Source organism: Dromiciops gliroides, chromosome 3 (genome assembly GCF_019393635.1).
Source record: "Dromiciops gliroides isolate mDroGli1 chromosome 3, mDroGli1.pri, whole genome shotgun sequence".
In the NCBI taxonomy this organism is placed as follows: Eukaryota; Metazoa; Chordata; class Mammalia; order Microbiotheria; family Microbiotheriidae; genus Dromiciops; species Dromiciops gliroides.
In genome coordinates, this window is record NC_057863.1 from 408,833,926 (window position 1) to 408,858,784 (window position 24,859).

Genomic DNA, 24,859 nt, shown 5'->3' on the forward strand with positions numbered 1-24,859 from the left:
ACTTTGCTCTTCTAGCTCTCCTTCCCTTTCTCTTGTCTCATACTGTAATGTCCTTTCTTCTTCCATGCTCCTACCCAAATTCTACCCAATCTTCAAGGTCTTCCATGAAGCCTCTCCTTACCATATTAACTCCCAAAGAAATCCCTTTTCTCTTAAGTATTTTGATACTATGGTCTATTACAACACATTTTAGCAAACACATACACACATACTCACTCTTTCACATAAGTTAATTTTATTTCCTCCACTAAACTATAAGCTTTTTGAAGGCCAGGATAAAATATAAAAATTTTTAAATCAAGAAAAAATAAATTTGAAGACCTGAAATATATGCAATGCTTTTTCCTCCTTTTCTTTCAAAAAAATAAAAACCTTATACAGAGAAATTGTTTGATCAAGGTCATAAAAATACATAATGTATAAATATGAATATATAGAAAATATATAAATATTAAATAAATATATAAATAAATTTAAGGTATAGTTTTTTCTGAACATAAATTTACTAATGGAATTAAGTGTAAAATATCATTAAAAGACACTTGTTACAAATGTATCTAAGCTGCTGAAGTTTAAAGAATCTGGTATCCCAGTTTCTGACAGTGTATAAGGAAAGAAAAAACATTAAAAAGAAATTTGTTTTCAGAGTGGTCACATTTCACTCAGGATGCCAGTACAGTGGCTTCTCACAAGTCTAATCCCAATACTGATCAGCAGAGAGATTTTTATGTTCTGTTTTTCTGACATGGGCCAGTTCACTTCTCTTTAGGCAGCATGGTGACCCTCTGCTCCTAGAGGACTCACTATATTAATGCCGGTCTTAATACCCACTAGACTTTAGCTCTACTGTACCTCAAAAGTCCCAAACTCAAGCACTCCACCCTCAATCTCCCCAGAAACAGACATATACCACTACACCCAATGAATGAAGAAACCATTAATATTATAGATAGAAATACTTGATTTTATTTCCTAGAGGTTAGGTACTATAATTTTTCATCTTTATACCTCCAGTAATTAGAATAGCACTAAATAAATATTTATAAAATTGAAATGAATAATAAAATAAATAAAGCTATGTTCTAGGAGTTTGGAAGAATTTCAACTAGATATAAAACCCCCTCATTTTGTGGAGGGAAAAAATACCAGGGAAAATTTCACTAGATAAAATTTCCTATATGTGACTTTAATCATTTTCTAGACTGTTAACTTTCATCAGTTTCTGCTTCCTTTATTGCTTCATTTGTATCACCTTCATGGAATTCTGAAAAAAGATTGCCCAAAAGAGAAAAAAAAAATCCTCTACTCTTTCACCTAAGTTTAGTTCTTGATTTGGTTTATTTCTAAACACAGACCAGTTTCCTTCCAATGTTCCAAAAGATGGAAGGAGCTGAAGCAAGGGAAACAAATTAAAAAATCAGAGCCTTGCTACTCAAGTGCCTTACTTCCATACTGCATAATATATATTCTTGAGGGGCAGCTAGATAGAGTGGATAGTGCTGTCACAGTCCTCCCTGGATTCAAGAAGACCTGAGTTCAAATCTGGCCTCAGACACTTGACACTTACTAGCTGTGACCCTGGGCAAGTCACTTAACTCCAATTACCTCACCAAGAAAAAAAAAAGAAGATATATTCTTGGAAGAATCCCAAACAATACCTGGCCAATCCCTGAAAATGTTCTGAATTTTGTACTATTTGTCATTCTAACTGTGCTATTTACTTTGTAATCTTGTCAGATTCTGTAGTATTGCTATTACCAACAACATTTTTTATTTTTAGTATTAGCTACAATATAAATTTGCTGATGCCAAAAATATTTCCTATATCTTAACAAAAGCATTAATTTTGCTTCTTCTATACTTATTAGCAGAGATATGTCTAAATTCTTCAAAACATTTAATCTAGTCACTTTATAAAAATGTTATCCTTATACTTATGACTATTTTGTCTTTTTTTTTTTTTGCTGGGCAATGAGGGTTAAGTGACTTGCCCAGGGTCACACAGCTAGTAAGTGTCAAGTGTCTGAGGCCAGATTTGAACTCAGGTACTCCTGAACCCAGGGCTGGTGCTTTATCCACTGCGTCACCTAGCTGCCCCCATACTTATGACTATTTTAATATATATTTCTTTTTCTTACAGGCTTTATTTTTGTTTTTTATTAAACTCTGTAAAGTACCACTCCAACACACCAAGTTATGATGGGCTGTTACTTCACTATCAATGTCTAATCTACTTCCACTTCTTCCAGGCTTGGTGAAGGCAAGAACATTTCAGCTGATCATGTCAAAAGTAAAAAAGCAGGGGCAGCAAGGTGGCGCAGTGGATAGAGCACCGGCCCTGGAGTCAGGAGTACCTGAGTTCAAATCCGGCCTTAGACACTGGACACTTACTAGCTGTGTGACCCTGGGCAAGTCACTTAACCCCCATTGCCCCACAAAAAAAAAAAAAAAAAGGTAAAAAAGCAGAAATCTACAATATAGGGCTACTTTGAATTATCCTATTTTCTAGCAGGAAAACAGCAGGCCTCCCAGAGATAAAAATGCACCTTGCTCTTGAATTCTAGATTCACACAGTATTATTTGTTATCTGTGTGTAGAAACTGATGATATATAAGACAGTAGATAATTTTACATTAAAAATATTTCTATTACAGTTTTTTATAATCATTTTAGGTGATACAAGGCCAAGTAACAATAAGCTGAACTTTATTCATCTTTCTAAAAATAATTTACAAATCCAAAATATTCTTACTACAGAGGAATGTATAGCATGTGGGAAGAAGAGGAATAGGGGTAGTAAAGAGGTAGTGCTAAACTAAATTATCCCTTTTTTTCCCTAAGCCTACACAAGTCTTGGCAGGGTGATGCCTTAAATTTTAAATATAATAACTGACATTTGCATTATCTCATTTAATCCTCACAAGAGCCACTTTGTAGTAGAGCTACTACTGGCATTATCCCTATTTTGGAGACAAGAAAACTGACTATGAAAACACTTAAGTGACTTACCCAGGGTCTCAGAATTGCCCATGGGGCCTACCACACAGTGCCAAACACACCTGGTGGCTCACTGAATTCAATAAATGTTCATTGGTTTAATGAGACATAAATATATAGCCATTGAGCAGGAATACTCATTAGTGATAACTTCTTTTCTATACTGTTAATATGAGTTTCTAATAACATAACACATGTAGTTAAAGAAGGAATTCTTAAACTTTTGTGTGTCATAGACCCCTTTCTTTGGCAACATGGTGAAGACTACAGACTTCAGGATGCTTTTAAATGAACAGGGTAAAATACATAAGACTGTACAAGAAAACAGTTATACTGAAAGAGTTATCAAAATATTAAAACAATAAAAAAAGTTCATGGACAGGAGGCAAAGAACCTTTGAGTTATCTGAGTTTAAGGTTCTCATTAACAACAAACAACAGCAGCAGCCATGAATGGAAGAGGTATTATACCTACAAAGAATGAATTATACCTGTACTTTTTATACCAAAAGCTTTTGACCATAGGACATAAATGTGAAGAACAGAAGAAACACCTTCTTGAAAGAAGAGATCTTCAGATGATGGAATTTTTGCTTCTAAAAACTTGGCTCATCTCTAAATCAAATCTTTAATGAACTTCACTAGAAATTCATAACCAATTGAGTACACAGAAATCCTTACTATATTTTTCTTTTATAAACTAAGGCAGTGGGGCAGCTAGGTGGCACAGTGGATAAAGCACCGGCCCTAGATTCAGGAGGACCTGAGTTCAAATCCAGTCTCAGACACTTGACACTTACTGGCTGTGTGACCCTGGGCAAGTCACTTAACCCCAACTGCCTCACCAAAAAAAAATGTATGAATGAATGAATGGATGCATGAATGAACTAATGAATGAATAAATAAATAAATAAACAAAAAAACAAAGGCAGCTACCAGGCACAATAGATAGAGTGCTGGGTCTGGAGTTAGGAAAAACAATGGGTTCAAATCCAACCACAGTTACTTATCAGCCTTGTGTTCCTAGGCCATCACTTAAAGGCTATCTGCCTCAACTTCCCCATCTGTAAAATGGAGACACTTATCATCTACCTCTCAGGGTTGCTGTGATGACAAAATGTTGTGAGGATAAAATGAGATAGTTTTTGTAAAGCATTTTTCTATATCAATGCTAGCTGTTATTATTATTGTTGTTTTTGTTGTTTTAACCAAAAAAATCTCGGGGAATTAGCTAGGGATATAATAATTTTTACATATATGCAAATAGATTTAACCAAAGTATATATTCTATAGGTTATAGAAGAATCCCAATATATTTACACAGGAATACAAAACTGTTTCTTAACAAGGGCTCAATGATGAAAGCTCAAACAAAATGTAAATAAACTCTAATGCACTTACACATGCAGTGTATAACATAACTATTTAAATTCTATATCTTAGTATATATAATCTCCTCTACTCTATCAAAGAGATTGAGCAATTTTAGGCAAATTTTGGATATTCCTAATAGGTATCATACAACTTTTATTTGCTTTATTATTTTTGTTATTGTCATGGGGCTTTTTGTTATTTTTGTTATTTTCATGATGCCTCCCCCATTATATATGCACTCTTTTTTTTGTTGTTTTTTATTTTTTTTGCGGGGCAATGGGGGTTAAGTGACTTGCCCAGGGTCACACAGCTAGTAAGCCACCCCTAGATATGCACTCTTCAAGAGCAGGGGCTTTTACCTTTCTTTGTATCTTCAGCATTTAGAACAATGCCTGACATAAAGTAGGTGCTTAATAAATGGTTTTTTTAATGGATTGACTGATTCATAGTGAATTCAGTCTGACAACTTGAAACAAAACAGTGGCTGACAAAAGTTTTTTGGTTTTTTTTTTTCGGGGCAATGGGGGGTTAAGTGACTTGCCCAGGGTCACACAGCTACTAAGTGTCAAGTGTCTGAGGCTGGATTTGAACTCAGGTACTCCTGGATCCAGGGCTGGTGCTTTATCCACTGCACCACCTAGCTGCCCTCCTCTGACAAAAGTTTAAAACGAATATACTTTCTATAATAGTTACATGAATTTTAATGAAATTTGGTTTGTGGTTAAGCAGAGTTTACAAAGACAGGTTGAAAAATGCTAATTAATCTGAAAAACAGACAACAAAGAAAAAATGTTCAGAGGGGATATGAAAAAAAATAGGATAATTCTGTCACTTTTGAATAATATTTACTTTTAAACACTAAATAACAGAAATGTACAGAGTTGGGGGCAGCTTGGTGGCGCAGTAGATAAAGCACCACCCCTGGATTCAGGAGGATCCGAGTTCAAATCTGGCCTCAGACACTGGACACTTGCTAGCTGTGTGACCCTGGGCAAGTCACTTAACCCTCATTGCCCCACAAAAAAAAGAAATGTACAGTGTAATACACAATGTTTTTGGTTTTGCATATTTGTATTAAATTTGTAATTTTATAAAGAGAACAGTACAAAGGAAAAAAAAGCTTTAAGACAACCAAAGTAACTAAAATAGTCAAAACTGGCAATGTCTAGGTTAAGTAGGGCTCTAAATTAACAATTACATTGTTGGTGGAACCGGAAATTAATGAAAATTTTTTGGCATTTCTGGCAGTACACAATAACAAAAATGACCAAACCCTCTGACCTAATGATTCCATTTCTGAGACTAGTCTATAGATATTATCACAATGGAAGAGACTATCTATTTATATAAAAATATCCATAGCTGCTTTGTCACAACAAACAAACCCAAAACAAAAAACTGGAAATTCATTCATATGTCCAATGGTTGGAAAATTGATATCCAAATTATGGGATATTAATGTAATGGAGTATTATTGTGCTATAAAAAATTACTATAGGAGCAGCTACTATGGGTGCAATGGATAGAGCACTGGCCCTGAAGTTAGGAAGATCTGAGTTCAAATCAGACCAGATACTTACTAGCTGTTGACCCTGTGTAAGTCACTTAACCCTGATTGCCTCCAAAAAAACAAAAACAAACAAAAAATAACTATGAATACAAAGAAATATGGAAAGACACGTGAACTGATACTATATTATGTTAGCATAAGAAAAGATCTACATTGACAACAACCATAAGTTAAGAACTGACAAAACAGCAAAATATATTCATGTATAGATTCAGAAAAGGACAGAATAAATAATAGCATAATTTGGTTAAAATGCATATAACTCTTCCAATCAAAATGTTAATAGTTCTGGTTTTTTTATTATTTTTCTGAAGATTTATTTCATATTTATTCCACTGTTTATTTTATATTTTTCAAAAGAATCACTACTGCACCAGGGAGTTCCCTCATCTGAGAGTTTCCTATTCCAATAAAATAACAGGTTCAACCCTTACTCCTGTTACTAAGTTTATAGTAAAAATTTTAAAGATAGATATGATACATATTGAAAGAAGTTTGTAGGTCACAAAGTTGTTAGTATCCTAGAAGAAAATATTTCCTACCTGTTGAACAGCTAATGTGCTGTCCATTTCATCAAAGGATTCATCAGGCCAATTATAGAAATCCTATGAAAAGAATAAAAATTAAGGATGGTCATTTCAACTTTACATTTCAACATCTATCATACTAGAGAGGGGAGAAGACTTTACAATATGGAAATCAGAAAAACATTTTAAGAATTTTATATAATGCTTTCAAATGAACAGGAAGATTTTTGCTTCTTCTTAAAGCAAATTATATTCCTTTTTCCCAAATTCCTAAACACATACTCTGAGAAAAGTCTTACTGAATTATGAATTAATAGGTTAAAATAAAATATTTAATGCTATGGAAGCTTAACACTTCAAGGAGTTATCTTTAAAATATTTCCAGGGGCTAATACCTGTATAACCATTCAAATCAGTTACAAATACAGCTAATTGAGTATATTGGTTTTCCCTGATCAAAGGCTATGTAGTAATAGGTAAATGTATTGTTATATAAATACAAAGTAGAAGAATCCCTTAAGATGGTATTATTCCAATTCCAAAGAATGTTCAGGATTTTTTTTTGGTTCTGGATTTCTAAAGCAAACAACCAACTCCATTAAAATACAGTGATCATCGGGCAGCTAGATGGTGCAGTGGATAGAGCACCGGCCCTGGAGTCAGGAGTACCTGAGTTCAGATCCAGCCTCAGACACTTAACACTTACTAGCTGTGTGACCCTGGGCAAGTCACTTAACCCCAATTGCCTCACTAAAAAAAAAAAAATACAGTGATCATCTAATTGTAATGAAACCAAATTACTAAAGTGACACCAAAAAAAGCTGTGTTGCAATAATTCTTCCTTCATGGGTTAGCACAAAATATTCATTTATTCATTCATTATTTGTTAATTAACTACTATGTACAAAACACTTAGGAGGCACTGGGAATGCAAAGAAAAAAATAAACTTATTGTTCTAAAAAAGCTTACATATTACAGGAAAAAATATGCATATAGATAAGTCAATACAAAATGTATGTGAAATAAATACAAAGTAATTTTAATGTACTTTTTTGTCCTTCAAAATATTTTTTTAAAAAGCTAGTATAAAATACTTGTGCTTAAAAGGTGATTTCCCTGACAAAAATATCAATCTTTAGAATTAAATATATATATAATACAAAAATAATATATAATTACACAAAAATAATATATAATATGGCACAAAAGAATACTAATCTTAAATATTATTCATGTTTGCTATATTTACTATGAAACGTGTCCAGAATTAAGATTAATGAAGTTTCACTCCAATCAATCTTTCTCAAAACAAAATTAGGTGGAAATAAGAGCAGAGATATCCTGTCCCTTTAGTTTTGTCTTCTGAATTAGAAATTCGGAAAATGTCAGTTTTCACAGAAGAAAATTCATCTGTCTCGTGTCTGAAAGGTCAGGCTGGAAATGGCAAATGCTCAAGTAGTCTTTTTTTATGTCAGAATTTTTTGGTTGGTTACTTTTTATTTTACAACATAGACCTATAACAGTGTCTTTGTGAGGGGAAAAACTACAGTTCTCCATAAGCTTCTAATATAATGTACTCTTTCTCACATAAATATGAATAATAGACATTAGATGTTACCATATTCTTAAGATGACAACATTTTCTGGCCAACCAAAAAGTATCACCTAAATAAATGACAAGGCACCAATGAGGTGAGCATAAACATCAAGACAGAAAAAAAAATGTCAAAATTCATAAATGAAGAAAGCTAATTTAGCAGAAACATAATTTGGAACCAGTGGTAAATACTCCCATGGAAAAATAAAAAATAGTTGATAAAACTACACTTACAAAGCAGAAAGTTCACAAAACAAAAGAAAAAGAAATGTTTTTATCTGTTACAAACTCAGGAAGATTAAAATGGTCCTTTTAAAATACTTTCAAAATAGGTTAAGTATCCTGTGTTCAGTAAGTGCTGGAGATGGCATAATACAACTTTAGCAACAACGGGCACTTCATCCTTCTGTAAATTTCTTATTTCCACCGTCTTAATGACATTTCTGATTTCTTTAAAAACTACTCTAGAACTAGGGGTTCTTTACTTTTCTGGGGGACACAGATCCCTTTGGCTTTCTGTTGAAGCCTATGGACATTCTCAGAATGATGTTTTGTAGAATTATAAGGAAAGCCAGTTATACTGAAATAGTTATTTATATACATATATGCGACTATAAATAGATTTCCTGCATCCGGTATAAGGCTTAGAACAAAGTTATATGGGGTAGTCTAGTTGACAGTCTAGGAACCCGTTGGGATTTTTTTTTAAGGTAGCACCTCTTTGCCAAGCTTCAAGAGAAAATATATAAATTCAAAAACACAGATTAACCCCAATACACCGCTCTGTTAGAAGTTAGCAAAATTAGACATAGGTCATTCCCATAACCTGCTGATGGGCTAACCCGGAAAAGAGCTGACACTGACTAATAACAAGTCACAGCCTGATGGAAGAAAAACTTGCTGGACCAGAGAAGAGCACAAGGGCATCAGCATGAACTTGTCAAAGGCGTACAGAACACAGCCAGAACAAGCCACCTCTTCTACCCTGAGATCTAGATGGATCCCAGAGTCAATCCAAAAAAAGCTGGTCACCCCAGACTGGGATGGAGTTGGGAAAAAGGGGGGGGGGAAAGGAAAGGGAAGGGAAAGGAAGGGAAGGGAAGGGAGAGGAGGGGGTGGAGAAGGAGGAGAGAACGGTAATGTTTACACACGCTCACTCAACCCCCCACCCTCGCGGGAGGGGGGGTGGTCCTCTGGGTCATCTCGGAAACCGGGGCTGGGGGGATAGTTTGAGGGGGGGGGGATGGGAGGGGAAGCCGGGACCGCCACCAGCTGTTCCTGACAGTCTCCTGACAGACTACCGAGGCCCCTTCTCCGAGGCCGAGCTCACCCCCCGACCCCCGCCCGATCCCCAGCGGCCTCTCTTCCGGAGCCACCCGGGACTAGCAGCCGCCGAGGGACCTGCCGGTGGCTGCGGAAGCAGTAGGCCGGACAGCAGCCCCCGAGGGTCGGTTCGCCCGGCCCGGCCCACCCGCCTTCTGTCAGGGCGCCGCCCAGGGGACGAGCCATGATTCCCTTCCCAGCACTGTCAGCCCGGCGTCCCGCCTGGCCCAGAAAAGCTCCCCATCTCCTAAGGGCCCCGGCTGGTACCTGAGCCTTGGTGCCGGGCCTGTTTCTCCTCAGCACTGCCGTCCCCTCCGCCATGACCATAGTGCCAGTCTGGGCGGCTAGTGCCGGTACCCGGATGTTGGGGGGACGGCTCCCGGCTCTGAGGAGGGGGGGGCGGGGCGGGGAGAGAAGGCGAGGCGCCCAAGGGCGGGGGGAGGAGAGCCAGCCGACGGAACAGCCGCCCTACTCTGCGGCGGGAGCAGGCGGGAAGGCAGCAGACGGAACAGCTCTTTTTCGTGAGCTGGTGGGAGAAGAACCGGATAATGAAAAGGGGGAGGAAAGGGAACAGCTATGGTGGAGGGACCGGAGATCTGGGAAGGAACTACCAGATAAGGGAAAGCTGGGGAGGGAAAGAGTGAGGGCCCTGGTCGGGCGGGGAGGGAGGTAGGGAAGGAGGCGGGAACAGCGGGAGGGAGGGCTCCGCCTGCGGGCGGAGAGGGAGGGACGTGGAACAGCCTCCAGGCCTCCCTGCTCCTTTACCCTGGGAAAGCTGGGCGGTGGGGGAGCCTCCAGACTCGCGAGTGCGAGTGTGGTGGGTGCCCCTTAGCGCCAGGGGGTGTCCCTGTGCTGCTTTCAATGATTTGGCAAAGCGTGTGGATATTACGCTGTCCTCTTGGGTAGAAAGAAGTCTTTGGGGATGGATGGAGAAGGACACAGAGAAAGAGGGAGAATCCCAAAGAGGAGATCTCCGCCGTGGTGAAGGGCCTGGAGGGCGGACAGTATCCTGGTAGAATCCTTTGTAGGATTGTTTATCCTGGAGAAAGGAAGACTTGGGAGGGAGAGAGCCGACTAAGTACTTAAAGCGCCCCCTTCTTATGGAAGATTTGTACTAGGTGACCCAAAAGGGCAGAATTAGGACCGGTAGATGGAAATAACCATGCAGATTTAGGCTCCGTCGGGGAGGGTGGGGTTGTGGAGTGCTAGACCTGAAATCCGCAGACCTTACTTCAAAGTTCCTTCTGGCTCTTGAGGCCGTTTCACTGTGAACAAGTATCCTTACTGTCTGGGTCTCGTCTGTGAAATGGGGAGACTAGTAATACCTGTACGTTATGAAGCTCAGATGAGATGGATATAAAACCAGTTTTGCAAACTTTAAATAACTATGTATCAGGGACCATGCTTGAATGTAAGTTCCCATAGAACAAGGGTTTGCTTTTTTCCCCCACTTAGTAAGTATGATTAATAAATGCATGATTGATTACTGATTAATCTACCCAAAGATGGAATGTGCTGCCTCAGGCAGTGGTTGATCTCCCCCTCCACTGGATGCCCTATGAGATCCCTTTCAACTCTGTAAATACAAAACTGAAAGACTGAAAGAAAAGAAAAATGTCAAGATGCCCTATGGGTTCCAGAGGTTGACATTTAAAAGTGGGAGATTATCTGCATGATATTTGTCCCCATACCAGTCAGTCAACAAGCTGACTTATTAAGTACTTACAATTTTGCCAGGAACGGTGCTAAACTCAAGATACAAAGAAAAGCAAATATAGTATCCCTGCTCTCAAGAAGTTCACATTCAAATGGAGACAATATGCTTAAAACTTTGTAATTCCAAGATATATATAAACTAGATGCAAAGTATTCTTAGACAGAAACCTCCAGTAGTTTTGGGGGAAGAGAAGGGATTGGGACCTGCAAGACCTCCAGCATGAGCTGGAATTTTTTCTGTCACCACAGCCTCCTATTCAAAATCAAGACCTTTTGAGTTTGAACTCCCTGTGTCCTGTTTCTATGTAAAAGATGTAAGTGCATAGGTGTATCAGAAATGATGGTCATCTGGTATTATGCATTAGACAGCCTTAGCTCATGGTTATGTTTCTACAAGTCAGTGTGACAGTGAAGGAAATGAATCTCTTGTTGAAAGTTTTTCAAGTAGAAGTTGTACATCCTTTGTGTTCCCAACTTCCATTTGTTACTAACCTATGTCATTAATATTCAGTGTTTATCCAGTGATGCAGAGCATGGTCTTGTGGTTCAGAAGCCTTAAAACTTTGGATTTTGGAGGAGTTATACCTGTTGGGAAGCCAATTTAAAGGGTTAAAAAAAGGGGGGGGAGCCCCAGAAGACTAGATTCCAAAAAATTCCCAGGTGTTCTTTAGTTAAAAGGAAGTGCCCAAAGGTTGAATTGGGTATGCTTAAATGAGTCTCACTGAATCAGAAACAAAGTCCTCCAGTTTGAGAAGTGAAGAGTTAACCTTAGTCTAAATGAGTTAATTGTCCTTGTATGGGATTAAGCATAGAGGGTTGAGAATACAGCAGAGGGAGAAGGCCACAGAAAAAGGGACAAAGGGAAGATTCCAAGGTAGGTGCCTCGTTGATGAAGATAATGGAGAGGCTGATATATAAATTCAAGAACATTTCTGGGCTTCAGTTTCCTTGTAAAATAAAGACTATACTTGTACTACCTGAAAGACCGGGCTGTAAGGATTAAATGAGATATCTTTAAAGTGCTTTGCATATGTAAATGTAAGCTTCACTTTAACTTTGCTGTGCTTCAAGCTATCCTCCTATAACATCTTTTCCTTTCTCAAACTCCTAGAAAAAGTTATCTACAATCAGTCTCCCACTCATTTCTCAGTCCTCTGAATTTCTTCATCTCCCACTCATTTCTCAGTCCTCTGAAATCTGCCAATTCAACTGAAACAGCTTTCTTTACCTTAATTGTTCATCAATCACCTCATACTTGCACAAGACTGAAGTATACTTCTGGTTGGTCTCTCTGCCTAAAGTGTCTTATTCCAGTCTGTTCGACTGCCAAATCTTCCTAAAAACAGATCTGACTCCCCTATTCAGGAAACTTCTGTGGCTCTCTTTCAGGATCAAATATAAAATCTTCTGTTTGGTTTTTAAAGCCCTTCATAAGCTATACCTTTCTAACCTTCTTCCACCTTATTCTCCTCTACATACTCTTAGAATCAATGACACTGGACTGCTTGCTGTTCCTCATATAAGACACCACATTCCCCTACTCCATATATTTTCCCTAGCTATCCCCCATGCCTGTAATTCTCTCCCTCTTTACCTCAATTTACTGATTTCCCAAATTTCCTTCAAGACTCACCTAAAATTCCATTTTCCCGGAGCCTTTCCCCCCCAGTTCACCATTTATTTATTTGTTTGTTTTTATCCTGACCTTAAATAAAACAAGCATTTCTATTACAAAGTAGAATAGAAAAAAAGAGGGTTGCACATAAAACTGCAAATCTATTTTGTACAACTTGTTTTTCCTTTTAAATATATAATAAATTTATCATGTAACTTTTCTCCCTCCTCTCTCCCAATCGGGCCATCTGTCTACCATTAAATATATAAATATGTATAAATGTATAAAACCATACTATACATCTATTTATCAGTTCTTTCTCTAGATGCAGATAGCATCTTCCTTCATAGGTCCTTTGTAGTTAATTTGGGTATTTATAATAGTCAAAATGACTTAGTTGCTGAAAATTGTTCTTAAAACAATATTGCTATTATTGTAAATAAATATTCTCTTGGTTCTACTTATTTCACTCTTCATTATTTCATGCAAGTCTTTCCATGTTTTTTTTTTAAATCAATTACCTCATAATTTCTTAGAGACCAGTGGTATTCCATCATGATAGAGTACCGCAACTTGTTTAGCCGTTCTCCAATTGATGGGCATCCCTTTAGTTTCTAGCTCTCTACCACCACAAAGAAAGCTGTTATAAATATTTTAGAACCTGTGGGTTCTTTTCCTTTTCCCATGATCACCTTGGGAAACAGACCTAGTGATGTAGGAGGCAAAAAAAAAGTTTAACAGAAAAACCTAAGACCTAAGCTCTAATTTAGGTCTGATCTCCAAGAGGGGCTATAACTTACAGGCCCCAGTTCTAAAAGGGATTCAGGCCCCAGTTAATGGATAATTTAAGACTTGAGTCTTCATTAATATGTCAGGGCCTAGGTTCTGTTACCCACATTAATCAGCATTCATAAGAAGAACATACAGAGGCAGGTCATAGAGACCTTAACTATAACAATGATACACAATGATACCCTGACAAAGCATAGAAATTCAAACTGGAAAAAATGATAAATGAAGATATTTTGAAACTAAGGAAGGGAATCAAAAAGTGACATGCTCGGGCAGCTAGGTGGCACAGTGGATAGAGCACTGGCCCTAGAGTCAGGAGGACCTGAGTTCAAATCCAGCCTCAGACACTTAACACTTACTAGCTGTGTGACCCTGGGCAAGTCACTTGATCCCAATTGCCTCACCAAAAAAAAAAGAAAAAGTGACATGCGCAGAAAAGGCTAAATTTATCCCCAGATTCACCTTATGACATGTAAACCCCAAAAACATACCTCCATGGAAAAAGGTACTCACCTCAGGGGTTGGCTTAAGCCCCCAGGAACTCCAAATTAGGATAAACCCTCCCTTGTGCCTCCCTAAAGTGGAGATTATTATAATGAAACTGATAATCAATTTATCCAAACTATAAATATAACTATCTTTTTTTTTCACTATTCAAGAGATACCTTTGAGAGGGACATATGGATATGACCCTCCACTGAGATGGAAAGTGCCCCCCCCTCGGCCTAGTGATCTGATCTCAAAGTCTTAAAGCCCCCTATTTCTCTCTCTGTTTTTTCTCTAGAGAGAGGCAATAACGGGAAGCTACTATCCCCCTTTCTAAATATAGGCATATCAACTTAAAAATTGCTTCATAGGGTCTGCACCGAGACATTATGTAGATATGATAAATTGTTGCTGAAACATGACATTTTGCAAAATAACCTATGGCTTGAACCCCTGAGGTTGGGGCACTCTGACCCAGGAGAGAGAGACTTATCGCTGAACATCCCAGGAGAAAGATTTATTGCTGAACCCAATTACCGCATTTTGCTCAAATTAGATGTCTGTAAAAAAGTATAAAAACTGCTTGATTTCTAATCCCGGTGTGTCACACCTCCTGGTCGTCCCAGTGAGTGTGGTACACCTTTCTTTCGAAAGAAATAAAATCAATGCTTCGGCCTCCTTTCTCCTCGAGTCTATTACAGGGGTCAGTGGGTGTACTTCCCATCCCACTCAACTTTCCACTTTTCTAGTTCTCTCCCTGTGATCACTCACAGTATTGCAATAAAACTTGGGAAACTGAGTCACTGAGTCCCGTAATTCTTTTGGGATGACTCATAATCAATTTGACCCTAATTCCATCCCACATCATTTGGCACTCAATGTGGCTTAAAGTCCCAGACTCAAACTCTTTTACCTTTTTTAGTTTTTTTTGAAAGTAGAGGGGTAAGACCTTACTAAGGTAAGTTTGGGATTTGCCTTTAACTCCTTCACTTGGGTTTTGCTCCTTGGGAGGCTGCTCACCAAACAGCGGGGTATTTCTCATTGATCCGGGATCAAGTGATTTACCCTGAGGGATTGTGCCTTTTTTTCTGAAAAGGGAAAAAGGGAATTGCCCTGTTGGCAAGAACCAGCAGTCTGGAGGACGCCCTGGATTGGGTTCTTTGCTGTTCATTGACACACACGTGGATACAGGTGTGGTATCAGTAATCTCTAGGAAATTACAAATGGGTCAGGAAGTTAGAGTAATTTGGGGTAAATTTTGACAAATTGGGACAAGTCAGATCACACTGACCTTTAAAAGAAAATGGATGGTGTTTTATTGCAATACTGTCTAGCCACAGCAACCCCGTCATTCAGCTCTTGGGTTCTCTGGGATAGAGCATGCATTGTGTTTTTCTCCTCTGCTGCCTCAGAAACCTCAGTCACATCAGGTGGGCCCCCAAGTTCTGAGATAGAATTTTTTCTCAGGTGTGGTCTTAGCCCAACCCACCTTAAAGAGACAAGGAGAGGGGGCAGCTAGGTGGCGCAGTGGATAGAGCACCGGCCCTGGAGTCAGGAGTACCTGAGTTCAAATCCGGCCTCAGACACTTAACACTTACTAGCTGTGTGACCCTGGGCAAGTCACTTAACCCCAATTGCCTCACTAAAAAAAAAAAAAAACTTAAAAGAGACAAGGAGAAAGCATTCTGCATGACCCCTCAGGTGTATCATTACTAATTGGGAAAAGGGGAAAAGGATAAAAAAATTGAATGTAGCCAAAAAGAAACAAATGACTTATTTGAAAGAGAAAGGAGGGGGCGGCTAGGTGGCGCAGTGGATAAAGCACCAGCCCTGGATTCAGGAGGACCTGAGTTCAAATCCGGCCTCAGACACTTAACACTTACTAGCTGTGTGACCCTGGGCAAGTCACTTAACCCCCATTGCCCCACAAAAAAAAAAAAAAGAGAGAAAGGAGAATTAAGGGAACAGACCTCCTGATTACCCTCTACCATACCTTAGAGTGGGCTGGTCAGGAAGAAGTAATATCTAATGGCTATTTGTTTGCTATTAAAGTCAAAAGAGGAACCTGGGATAATTTTCTTTGGTGGGTCTGGAAAACTGCTGCCCTCACTATTCCTTTTGTTGGGTAACTTAAACATGAAGCTATGCTTACAAATTTAACTTTGGTAATAGAACAAGTTTTTAATTCCACTGCATTAAGGTTACAAGAATTGGAAGAGTGCTTGAACTCTCTGGCAAATGTGGACCTGAACTTCGGTAGAGTCTATATGGTTCAGAACATCTCCTGAAGGTTGAGCTCCAGTACAGAGGTTACCTGGATGGCTGAAACTGCTCACAAGTGTTTGCTTTGTCCAGTTTTTCATGGAACTCTTAGATTTATTCTGTATTAGGGTCCCTGTTGTTTCTTGGTCTGTTTGCTATACATTTGTGTTTTGTGTTGTAGTCCTTGCATCTGTAACTCTAGCTCCTAGATCTCCCTCAATTCATAGATCCCCGTGGGTCCCTATGTCGCCCCCACTCAGCAGGAAGCAGTAACAGAAGAGATGATCGTCAGCCTTTTTCCTGGGGTATATGAAAAGGGGGGAATGATGTAGGAGGCAAAAAAGGGGTTAACAGAAAAACCTAAGACCCAAGCTCTAATTTAGATCTGAGCTCCAAGAGAGGCTATATCTTACAGGCCCCAGTTCTGAAGGGGATTCAGACACCAGTTAATAGATAACTTAAGACTTGAGTCTTCATTAATAAAAGTCAGAGCCTAGGCTCTATTACCTACATTAATCAGCACCCATAACAAGAATATACAGAGGCAGGTCATAGAGACCTTAACTATAACAATCATATACAATGATATACTGACAAAGCATAGAAATTCAAACTGGAAATAAATGATAGATGAAGATATTTTGAAACTAAGGAAGGGAATCAAAAAGTGACATGTGCAGAAAAGGCCAAATTTGTCCCCATATTCACCTTGTGACACGTAAACCCTAAAAACACCTCCACGGAACAAGGTACCCACCTCAGGGGTTGGCTTAAGCCCCCAGGAACTCCAAATTAGGATAAACCCTCCCTTGTACCTCCCTAAAGTGGAGATTATTATAATGAGACTGATAACCAATTTATCCATACTATAAATATAACTATCTTTTCTTTCACTATTCAAGAGATACCTTTCCACATTTCTGGTTCTCTCCCTGTGATCACTCACAGTATTGCAATAAAACTGAGTCACTGAGTCTTGTAATTCTTTTGGGATGACTCAAAATCAATTTGACCCTAATTCCATCCCACATAACTAGTAGTGGTATTGCTGGGCCAAAGGGTATAATCTGTTTTATAACTCTTTGGGCATAATTCTGAATGCTCTCCACAATGTTTGGATTGCTCATAATTCCACCAACAGTAAATTAATGGCCCAATTTTAGCTAATCTGATAGGTGTAAAATGATATCCCAAGGTTGTTTTAATTTGCATTTCTATAATAATGATTTATAGCATTTTTTCATATGACTATAAATTGTTTTGATTTCTTCATCAGAAAATTGCCTGTTCCAGCTTGGTGGTTCAGTGGATAAAGTACCAGCCCTGGATTCAGGAGGACCTGAGTTCAAACCAGGCCTCAGACTTTTGACACTAACTAGTTGTGTGACCCTGGGCAAGTCACTTAACCCCCATTGACCTGCAAAACAAAACAAAACAACAACAACAGAAAAAAAAACTGCCTGTTCATATCCTTTGACCACTTATCAAGTGGGAAGTGACTCTAATTCTTATTAGATTTGACAAAGTTCTTTATATATTTGAGATAAGAGACCTGTATCTGAGAAACTGTTTATAAATCCCACCCCCCTGCCAATTTTCTGCTTTCCTTCTAATCTCGGCACAAAACTTTTTAATTTAATGTAATTAAAATTAACCATTTTTCACCTTCCAATGTTTTTTATCTCATTTATTTATAAATTGTTCCCCTATACATCAGTCTGATAAGTAATATGGTCCATGTTCTTCAAATTTCCTCATAATATTCTTTTATATATGTCTTATATCCATTTTGACCCCATCTTGATAAATAGTGTAAGATATTGGTCTATACCCAGTTTCTGCCAAACTGATTTCCAGTTTATCCAACAATTTTGCTAAATAGTGAATTCTTATCCCCAAAACTTAAGTCTTTACACTTGTCAAACACAAAGTTACTGTAGTTATTTCCTGCCATAAATTATGTCTACTCTCTTCCAATGACCTCCCTTTCTGCAAGTACCAGATAATTTTGATAATTGTTGCCTTATAATATAGTTTAAGATCTGATACTGTTAAATCTCCTTCCTTTCAATATTCTAGACCCTTTGTTCTTCCAAATGAATTTTGTGGGGTTTTTTCCCTAACTCAGTAAGATAACTTTTTGGTCATGTAATTGGGATGGCATTGAATATATAGATTAATTTAGATAAAATTGTCATTTTTATTATATGGGTCCTGTCCATGAACAACTAATATTTTTCCAGTTCTGTTCATATAGTTCCTAAGTTTTGGCAGGTTTGCTCTCAAATATTTTATACTATCTAGAGTTATTTTAAATGGGTTATCTCTTACTCTCTCTTCTTTCAGGGTTTTGTTGATAATATATGGGAGTACTGATGATTTATGTGAGCTTACTTTATATCCTGCTACTTTACTAAAATTATTGTTTCAGTTAACATTTTAGCTGAATCTTTAGGATTTCCCAAATATATTATCATATTGTCTGCAAAAAGAGATAGTTCCTACTATTTCTTCTTCTCTTATTGCTATTGCTAGGATTTCCAATACAATATTGAATAACATTAGTGACAGTAGGCATCCTTGTTTCCCACCTGATTTTCTGGGAAAGGCTTCTAGCTTATCCTCACAACAAATAATACTTGCTGATGTTTTTAGGTAAATGCTTATCAATTTAAGAAAAAATCCATTTATACTTAAACTTTTGAGTGTTTTTAATAGAAATGAGTGTTATACTTTATTAAAAGCTTTTTCTGCATTTACTGATATATGATTTTTGTTACTTTTATTATTGATATAATCAGTTATATTAATAGTTTTCCTTATGTTATGCATCCCTGCATTCCTGATATAAATCCCACTTGGTCACCATGTATATAATCTTTGTAACACATAGTTGTAATCTCCTCACTAGAATTTTGTTTATGATTTTTTGCATCCATATTCATTAATGAAATTGGTCTGTAATTTTCTTTCTCTGTTTTTGCTCTTGATTTAGGTATCGGCATCATTTTTGTTTTAAAAAAGGAGTTTGGTAGGACTCCTTTGTCTATTATTCTAAATAATTTATTTAATATTGAAATTAGTTGATCTTTAAATGTCTTGATAGAACTCACTTATAAATCCATCTGGTCCAGGTGCTTTTTTTCTTAGGAAGATCATTTATGGCCTGTTCAATTTATTATTCTAAAATAGGTCTGTTCTACACATGTATAACTTATATTGAATTGCTTGCATTCTTAAAAGCAGGGGTAGGGAGGGAGGGAGGAAGAGAATTTGGAACACAACGTTTTTTAAATGGATGTTAAAGTTATTTTTACATGTAATTGGGAAAAAATTTTTAAATTCTAATAAATAAATAAAATAGGTCTGTTTAGATCATCTATTTCCTCTTCTACTAATCTAAGCAGATGATATTTTTGTAAATAGTCTTCCATTTCCCTTAAATTGTTAAATTGTTAAATTTATTGGCATATAATTGGGCAAAATAACTCTAATACTAATCATTTGTTTTTCTCTTTTTAGAAATTATATTAACCAATGGTTCATCTATTTTTTCATAAAACCAATTTCTAGCTTTATTAATTCAGCGGTTTTCTTACACTCAGTTTTATTAATTTGACTTAATTTTTACGATTTCCAATTTAGTGTTTAATTGGAGATTTTGAATTTATTCTTGTTTCTAGTGTTTTTTTTAATTGCATATCCAATTCATTCACCTTCTCTTTCTCTATTTTATTGATGTAAGCATTTTAAGATATATATTTTCCTCTGATTACTGCTTTTGATGTATTCCATAGGTTTTGATGTGTTATTTCATTGTCATCTCTTTAATGAAATTGTTTCTATGATCTGTTCTTTAACTCACTCATTATTTAATATTAGATTGTTTAATCTCCAGTTAATGTTTATTCTATGTTTCTATAGTCTCTTATTAAATATGTTTTATTGCATTATGATCTGAAAAGGATGCATTTTAATATTTCTGCTTTTAACTATAAAAATTTTATCACCAAAAAAAAAATTCAAAAGGGGACAGCTAGGTGGCACAGTGGATAGAGCACCAGCCCTGGATTCAGGAGGACCTGAGTTTAAATCCGGCCTCAGACACTTAACACTTACTAGCTGTGTGACCCTGGGCAAGTCACTTAACCCCAATTGCCTCACCAAAAAAAAAAAATTAAAAAAAAAATTTATGGCCAAATATATGGTCATTCTTTGTAAAGGTACCATGTACCTCTGCGAAAAAAAAGAGTATCCTTTTCTATTCCCATTCAATTCTCTCCAAATAGATATATATATAAAATATCTAACTTATCTAAAAATTCTATTCATTTCCTTGACTTCTTTCTTATGTGTTTTTTGGTTAGGTTTATCTAGTTCTAAGAGGAAAAGATTAAAGTCCCCCATTATTATAGTATTATTATCTATTTCTACCTATAATTCATTTAACTTTTTTTTTTCAAAAATTTAGATGCTATAAAATTTAGTGTATATAGGTTTAGTATTGATATTGCTTCATTGTCTATGGTACCTTTTATTATAATGTAGTTTCCCTATTTGTCTCTTTTAATTACACTTAGCTTTAATTTTGTCTGAGATCATAATTTCTACCTCTGTTTTTTTTACATCAGCTGAAGCATAATAAATTCTACTCCAGCCCTTTATTCTGTGTATATCTCTCATTTTTAAATGTGTTTCTTGTAAACAACTTATTGTGGGATTCTGATTTTTAATTCATTCTGCTGTCATTTACATTCAAAGTTACAATTGCTATCTCTGTTTTTGCCTCCATCCTGTTTTTCCTCACTATTGTCGTTTTCAGCTTCTCTTTTTACCTTATCCCTCCTCACGAGTCTAGTTTACTTCTAAGCACTATGTCCTTCATCCATACCTTTTTAAAGAGTCCTTTTCTTATCCTCTCCCCCTTACCTTCCTCTTCCTTATTCTACTCACTCCTCTAAAAGTCCCTCCTTTATTTCCCCATCCTCCTAAATCTTAATCTACATACCCTTCTCCTGTAAGTCCCTCCCTTATCCTGTCCCCTTGCCCTCTTATTTCTTTATAAATTTAGAAGACTTGTACACCATTCTAGATGTATATGCTGTTCCCTCTTTACTTGGAGTAAAGATCCATTGAGAGTAAGATTCTAGTGCTACCAGCCCTCCACCCCAACCTGCTTCCTCTATCATTTCTTGTTTTCATACTTCATTTTCATGAGAGAATTACTCCTTCATACCTTTTCCTACCCAGTTTTGTTTTTTAAAACCCCATAATACTCAGCTCAACCACAACCTTGCTTTCAAACTACCCAAGTAATAATGACAGTCCTAAGAATACTGATACTATTTTCACATATAAGGAGTAAACAGGGGGCAGCTAGGTGGTGCAGTAAATAAAGCACCGGCCTTGGATTCAGGAGGACCTAAATTCAAATCCAGCTCAGACACTTGACATTTACTAGCTTGTGTGACCCTGGGCAAGTCACTTAACCCTCATTGTCTGGCCAAAAAAAAAAAAAAAGCAAACCATTATTTGACCTTATAATTGGTCTTTAATGTTTATATTTCTCCCAGATCTCATATGTTGAATTATCCACTGAGTTCTGGTCTTTTGGTTTCAAATACCTGTAAGTCTTTCAGTTCATCAAATGTCCATTTTTTTTTTCCATTCAGAATTATACTCAACTTTACTGGGTAAGTTATTTTTGGTTGCCACCTTAGCTCTTCAAAATATAATGTTCCTGGGGGGGCAGCTAGATGGCGCAGTGGTTAAAGCACCGGCCCTGGATTCAGGTACCTGAGTTCAAATTCGGCCTCAGACACTTGACACTTACTAGCTGTGTGACTGTGGGCAAGTCACTTAACCCCCATTGCCTAAAAAAAATATATATATATATATATATGTATATATATATATATATATAATGTTCCAAGAGCTACAGTCTTTTTAGTGTAGAAGCTGCTAGGTCTTGTGTAATCCTGATTTTAGCTCTTCAGTATTTAAATTTCTTTTTTTCTTGTTGCTTGTAATATTTTCTCCTTAACCTGGGAGCTTTGAAACTTGGCTATGATACTCCTGTAAGTTTTCATCCTAGGATCTCTTTCAGGTGGTAATCTGTGGATTTTTTCTATTTCTACTTTGTCCTCTTATTCCAGAACTTGAAGGCAGTTTTCCTTAATAATTTCTTGTAATATTGTATCAAGATTTTTTTATTGTAACTTTCAGGTAGTCCAATAATGTTTATGTTGTCTCTCCTCCTTGATCTGTTCTCCAGATCAGTTGCTTTTTCTAACAAGATATTTCACATTCTCTTCTATTTTTTTCATTCTTTTGATTTTGTTTCATTATTTCTTAGTGTTTTATAAAGCTCCCTTGCCCAATTCTAGTTTTGAAGTTTTAGTTTTCTTCCTTAAATTTTTGGACCTCTTTTTCCAATTGGATGACTCTCTTTTCATAATTTTCTTGATTTTTTTAGATTGCTCTTTTTCTCCCAAGTTTTTCCTCAGTCTCTCTTATTTGATTTTTAAAGTCCTTTTTAAGTTCTTTTAAGAACTCTCTTTGGGCTTGTGACCATTCGACATTTCTCTTTAAGGCAGAAATGGCTTTTTTTACTTCACTATCTTAGTTTGAATATGAACCCAGATTGTCTCTATCCCCATAGTAACTGTCTATGGTCTGGTTCTTTCTCCTTTGCTTACTCATTTTTTTCAACAGCTAATTCTTATAATCAGGTTCTAGTCCTGAGCTGTGGGCAATGGTGCCCCAGTCCTGTCAATCTGAAATTTTAATGAAAACAGTTGATATAACAAAATGGAGGTCTTTAATGGGGCAGAGGTGTTGCAGCTCATGGTACCACACAGCAAGCACTGGAGTACCCAAGAAAGGGGGTTGGGAACAGGGTTTACATAGAATACCAAGGCAGAGAGAATGACTAGGTTGTCTCACAGTTTGATCAGATAATTTGTTTGGTATGGGATGCAAAAGTCTAAAAAGAAAGCTTAGGAATCTGGGGAGGGGAGAGTCTGGAAGAGTGATTATATCTGGTCTGCTCTAAGCAATACATTAGCCTGGGAACCAACCACATCAGAATCAGTCAGTTCTCAGTCAGTTGTGTTTGTCATTTCTTCCTCTTGGTCAAGACAAATTATGAACAAAAAAGAAATGCCAAGGGTTCAATGTTTTGCTGGACCACGTTGGGTTGGGCACTTTAGAAGACAGAGGATAACCAGACCAGTAGGCTAGGGCAAGGGACACATGATACTCAGGCCATGTCCAGTGTCTTGGTCTACCCCTGCTGTCATCTGGGTTACTGGGAGATCCATTTGGAGGGTTGGAGTCATCATCAGGTGAAAGATGTATCCAATTGTCAACTCCCTTCAACTTTGTAGCAGAGGGATTGGTCAAGAGGACTTAGTAGGGCCCTTTCCACCTGGTGTTAAGGGCTAACAGTTAGTATCCAGCAGGTGGCGTTATTCCAATCGTTACACTGGGCTGCAAAGACTCCTTGCACTGGTACCTTTTCCAACAGACCCTTTCTCTGGGTTCCAACTGCAAGGTAAACTGATTCAGGATTGAGTCCCTAGAAAATGACCGAGAAATAAGATAGTTAAGATCTCAAAAAGTTTTAAGTGAGTCCCAGCAGTAAGACAGAGGGAATGCGATATATGTTGTAGTAAACAAGGTAAATAAAGAGAATTTTGTTTAAAAAAAAAAAGACAGAGGGAAAACCTTGGTGAGGAAGTTGCTCAAATATATGGGAAAAAAAAGCTGATTTAAATTTGAATCCTACAGTCTAACATGGTACCTTACATGTGCTTGATTTTCAGTTATCACAAGGCATTCAGTAAAGAACTCACAAACCTTTGCTGTCAGCTACAATAGGCAGGCATCATCACTGGCATATTCAAAGTTTTCATGCTGATTTTTTTTTTAAGGTACAGTCATTTCCTCTTTTTTTTCCCCTTTCTTTTTTTTTGTTTTTGTTGTTTTTTGGCGGGGCAGTGGGGGTTAAATGACTTGCCCAAGGTCACGCAGCTAGTAAGTGTCAAGTGTCTGAGACCAGATTTGAACTCAGGTACTCCTGAATCCAAGGCCAGTGCTTTATCCACTGCACCACCTAGCCACCCCCCTTCATGCTGATTTAAATGTTTTATTATTGGAGCAGCTAGGTGGTGCAGTGGATAAAGCACCCGCCCTAGATTCAGGAGTACCTGAGTTCAAATCTGGTCTCAGACACTTGACACTTACTATCTCTGTGACCCTGGGCAAGTCACTTAACCCCAATTGCCTCACCAAAAACAAACAAAAAAAGTTTTATTATTATATTATGTTATGGAGTCAGTAGACTCCAACCCTATTAAAAGGTATAGGAAAGAAATGATTCAAGAACTCTGGATGCACAATTTAATAGCCCAGCCATTGTCAAGTGTTGATTTAAATAAGGTTTGATAAAATCTCACTATCCTTTTATGCTCAACTTGAAAGTATAGGAAGATTCTGAATGTTGTTTAAGGAGTATTTGCTAAATATGAAATTATTTGGATATGTAACATCTCCTCAATCCCTTTGTGGTAATATACCTTAGAACAATGGCGGGGAGG

General features: G+C 37.3%; 1 protein-coding gene across 2 annotated transcripts in view; it reads right to left on the bottom strand.

The window, feature by feature from the left end:
• Positions 1 to 24,859, bottom strand: part of LOC122746476 (MOB-like protein phocein) — a 71,525-nt gene that overhangs the window by 18,020 nt on the left and 28,646 nt on the right. Inside the window, exons 1-2 of one of the 2 annotated variants that reach the window (XM_043992098.1) lie at positions 9,656 to 9,780; positions 6,483 to 6,545 (exon numbers count right to left, since the gene is read on the bottom strand). In XM_043992098.1, the coding sequence (XP_043848033.1) occupies positions 6,483 to 6,545; positions 9,656 to 9,715 (123 nt within the window). In that variant the 5' untranslated portion in view covers positions 9,716 to 9,780. Of the gene's footprint in view, positions 1 to 6,482; positions 6,546 to 9,655; positions 9,781 to 24,859 lie in introns of those variants that run through there. The other variant, XM_043992101.1, reaches the window with a different exon arrangement.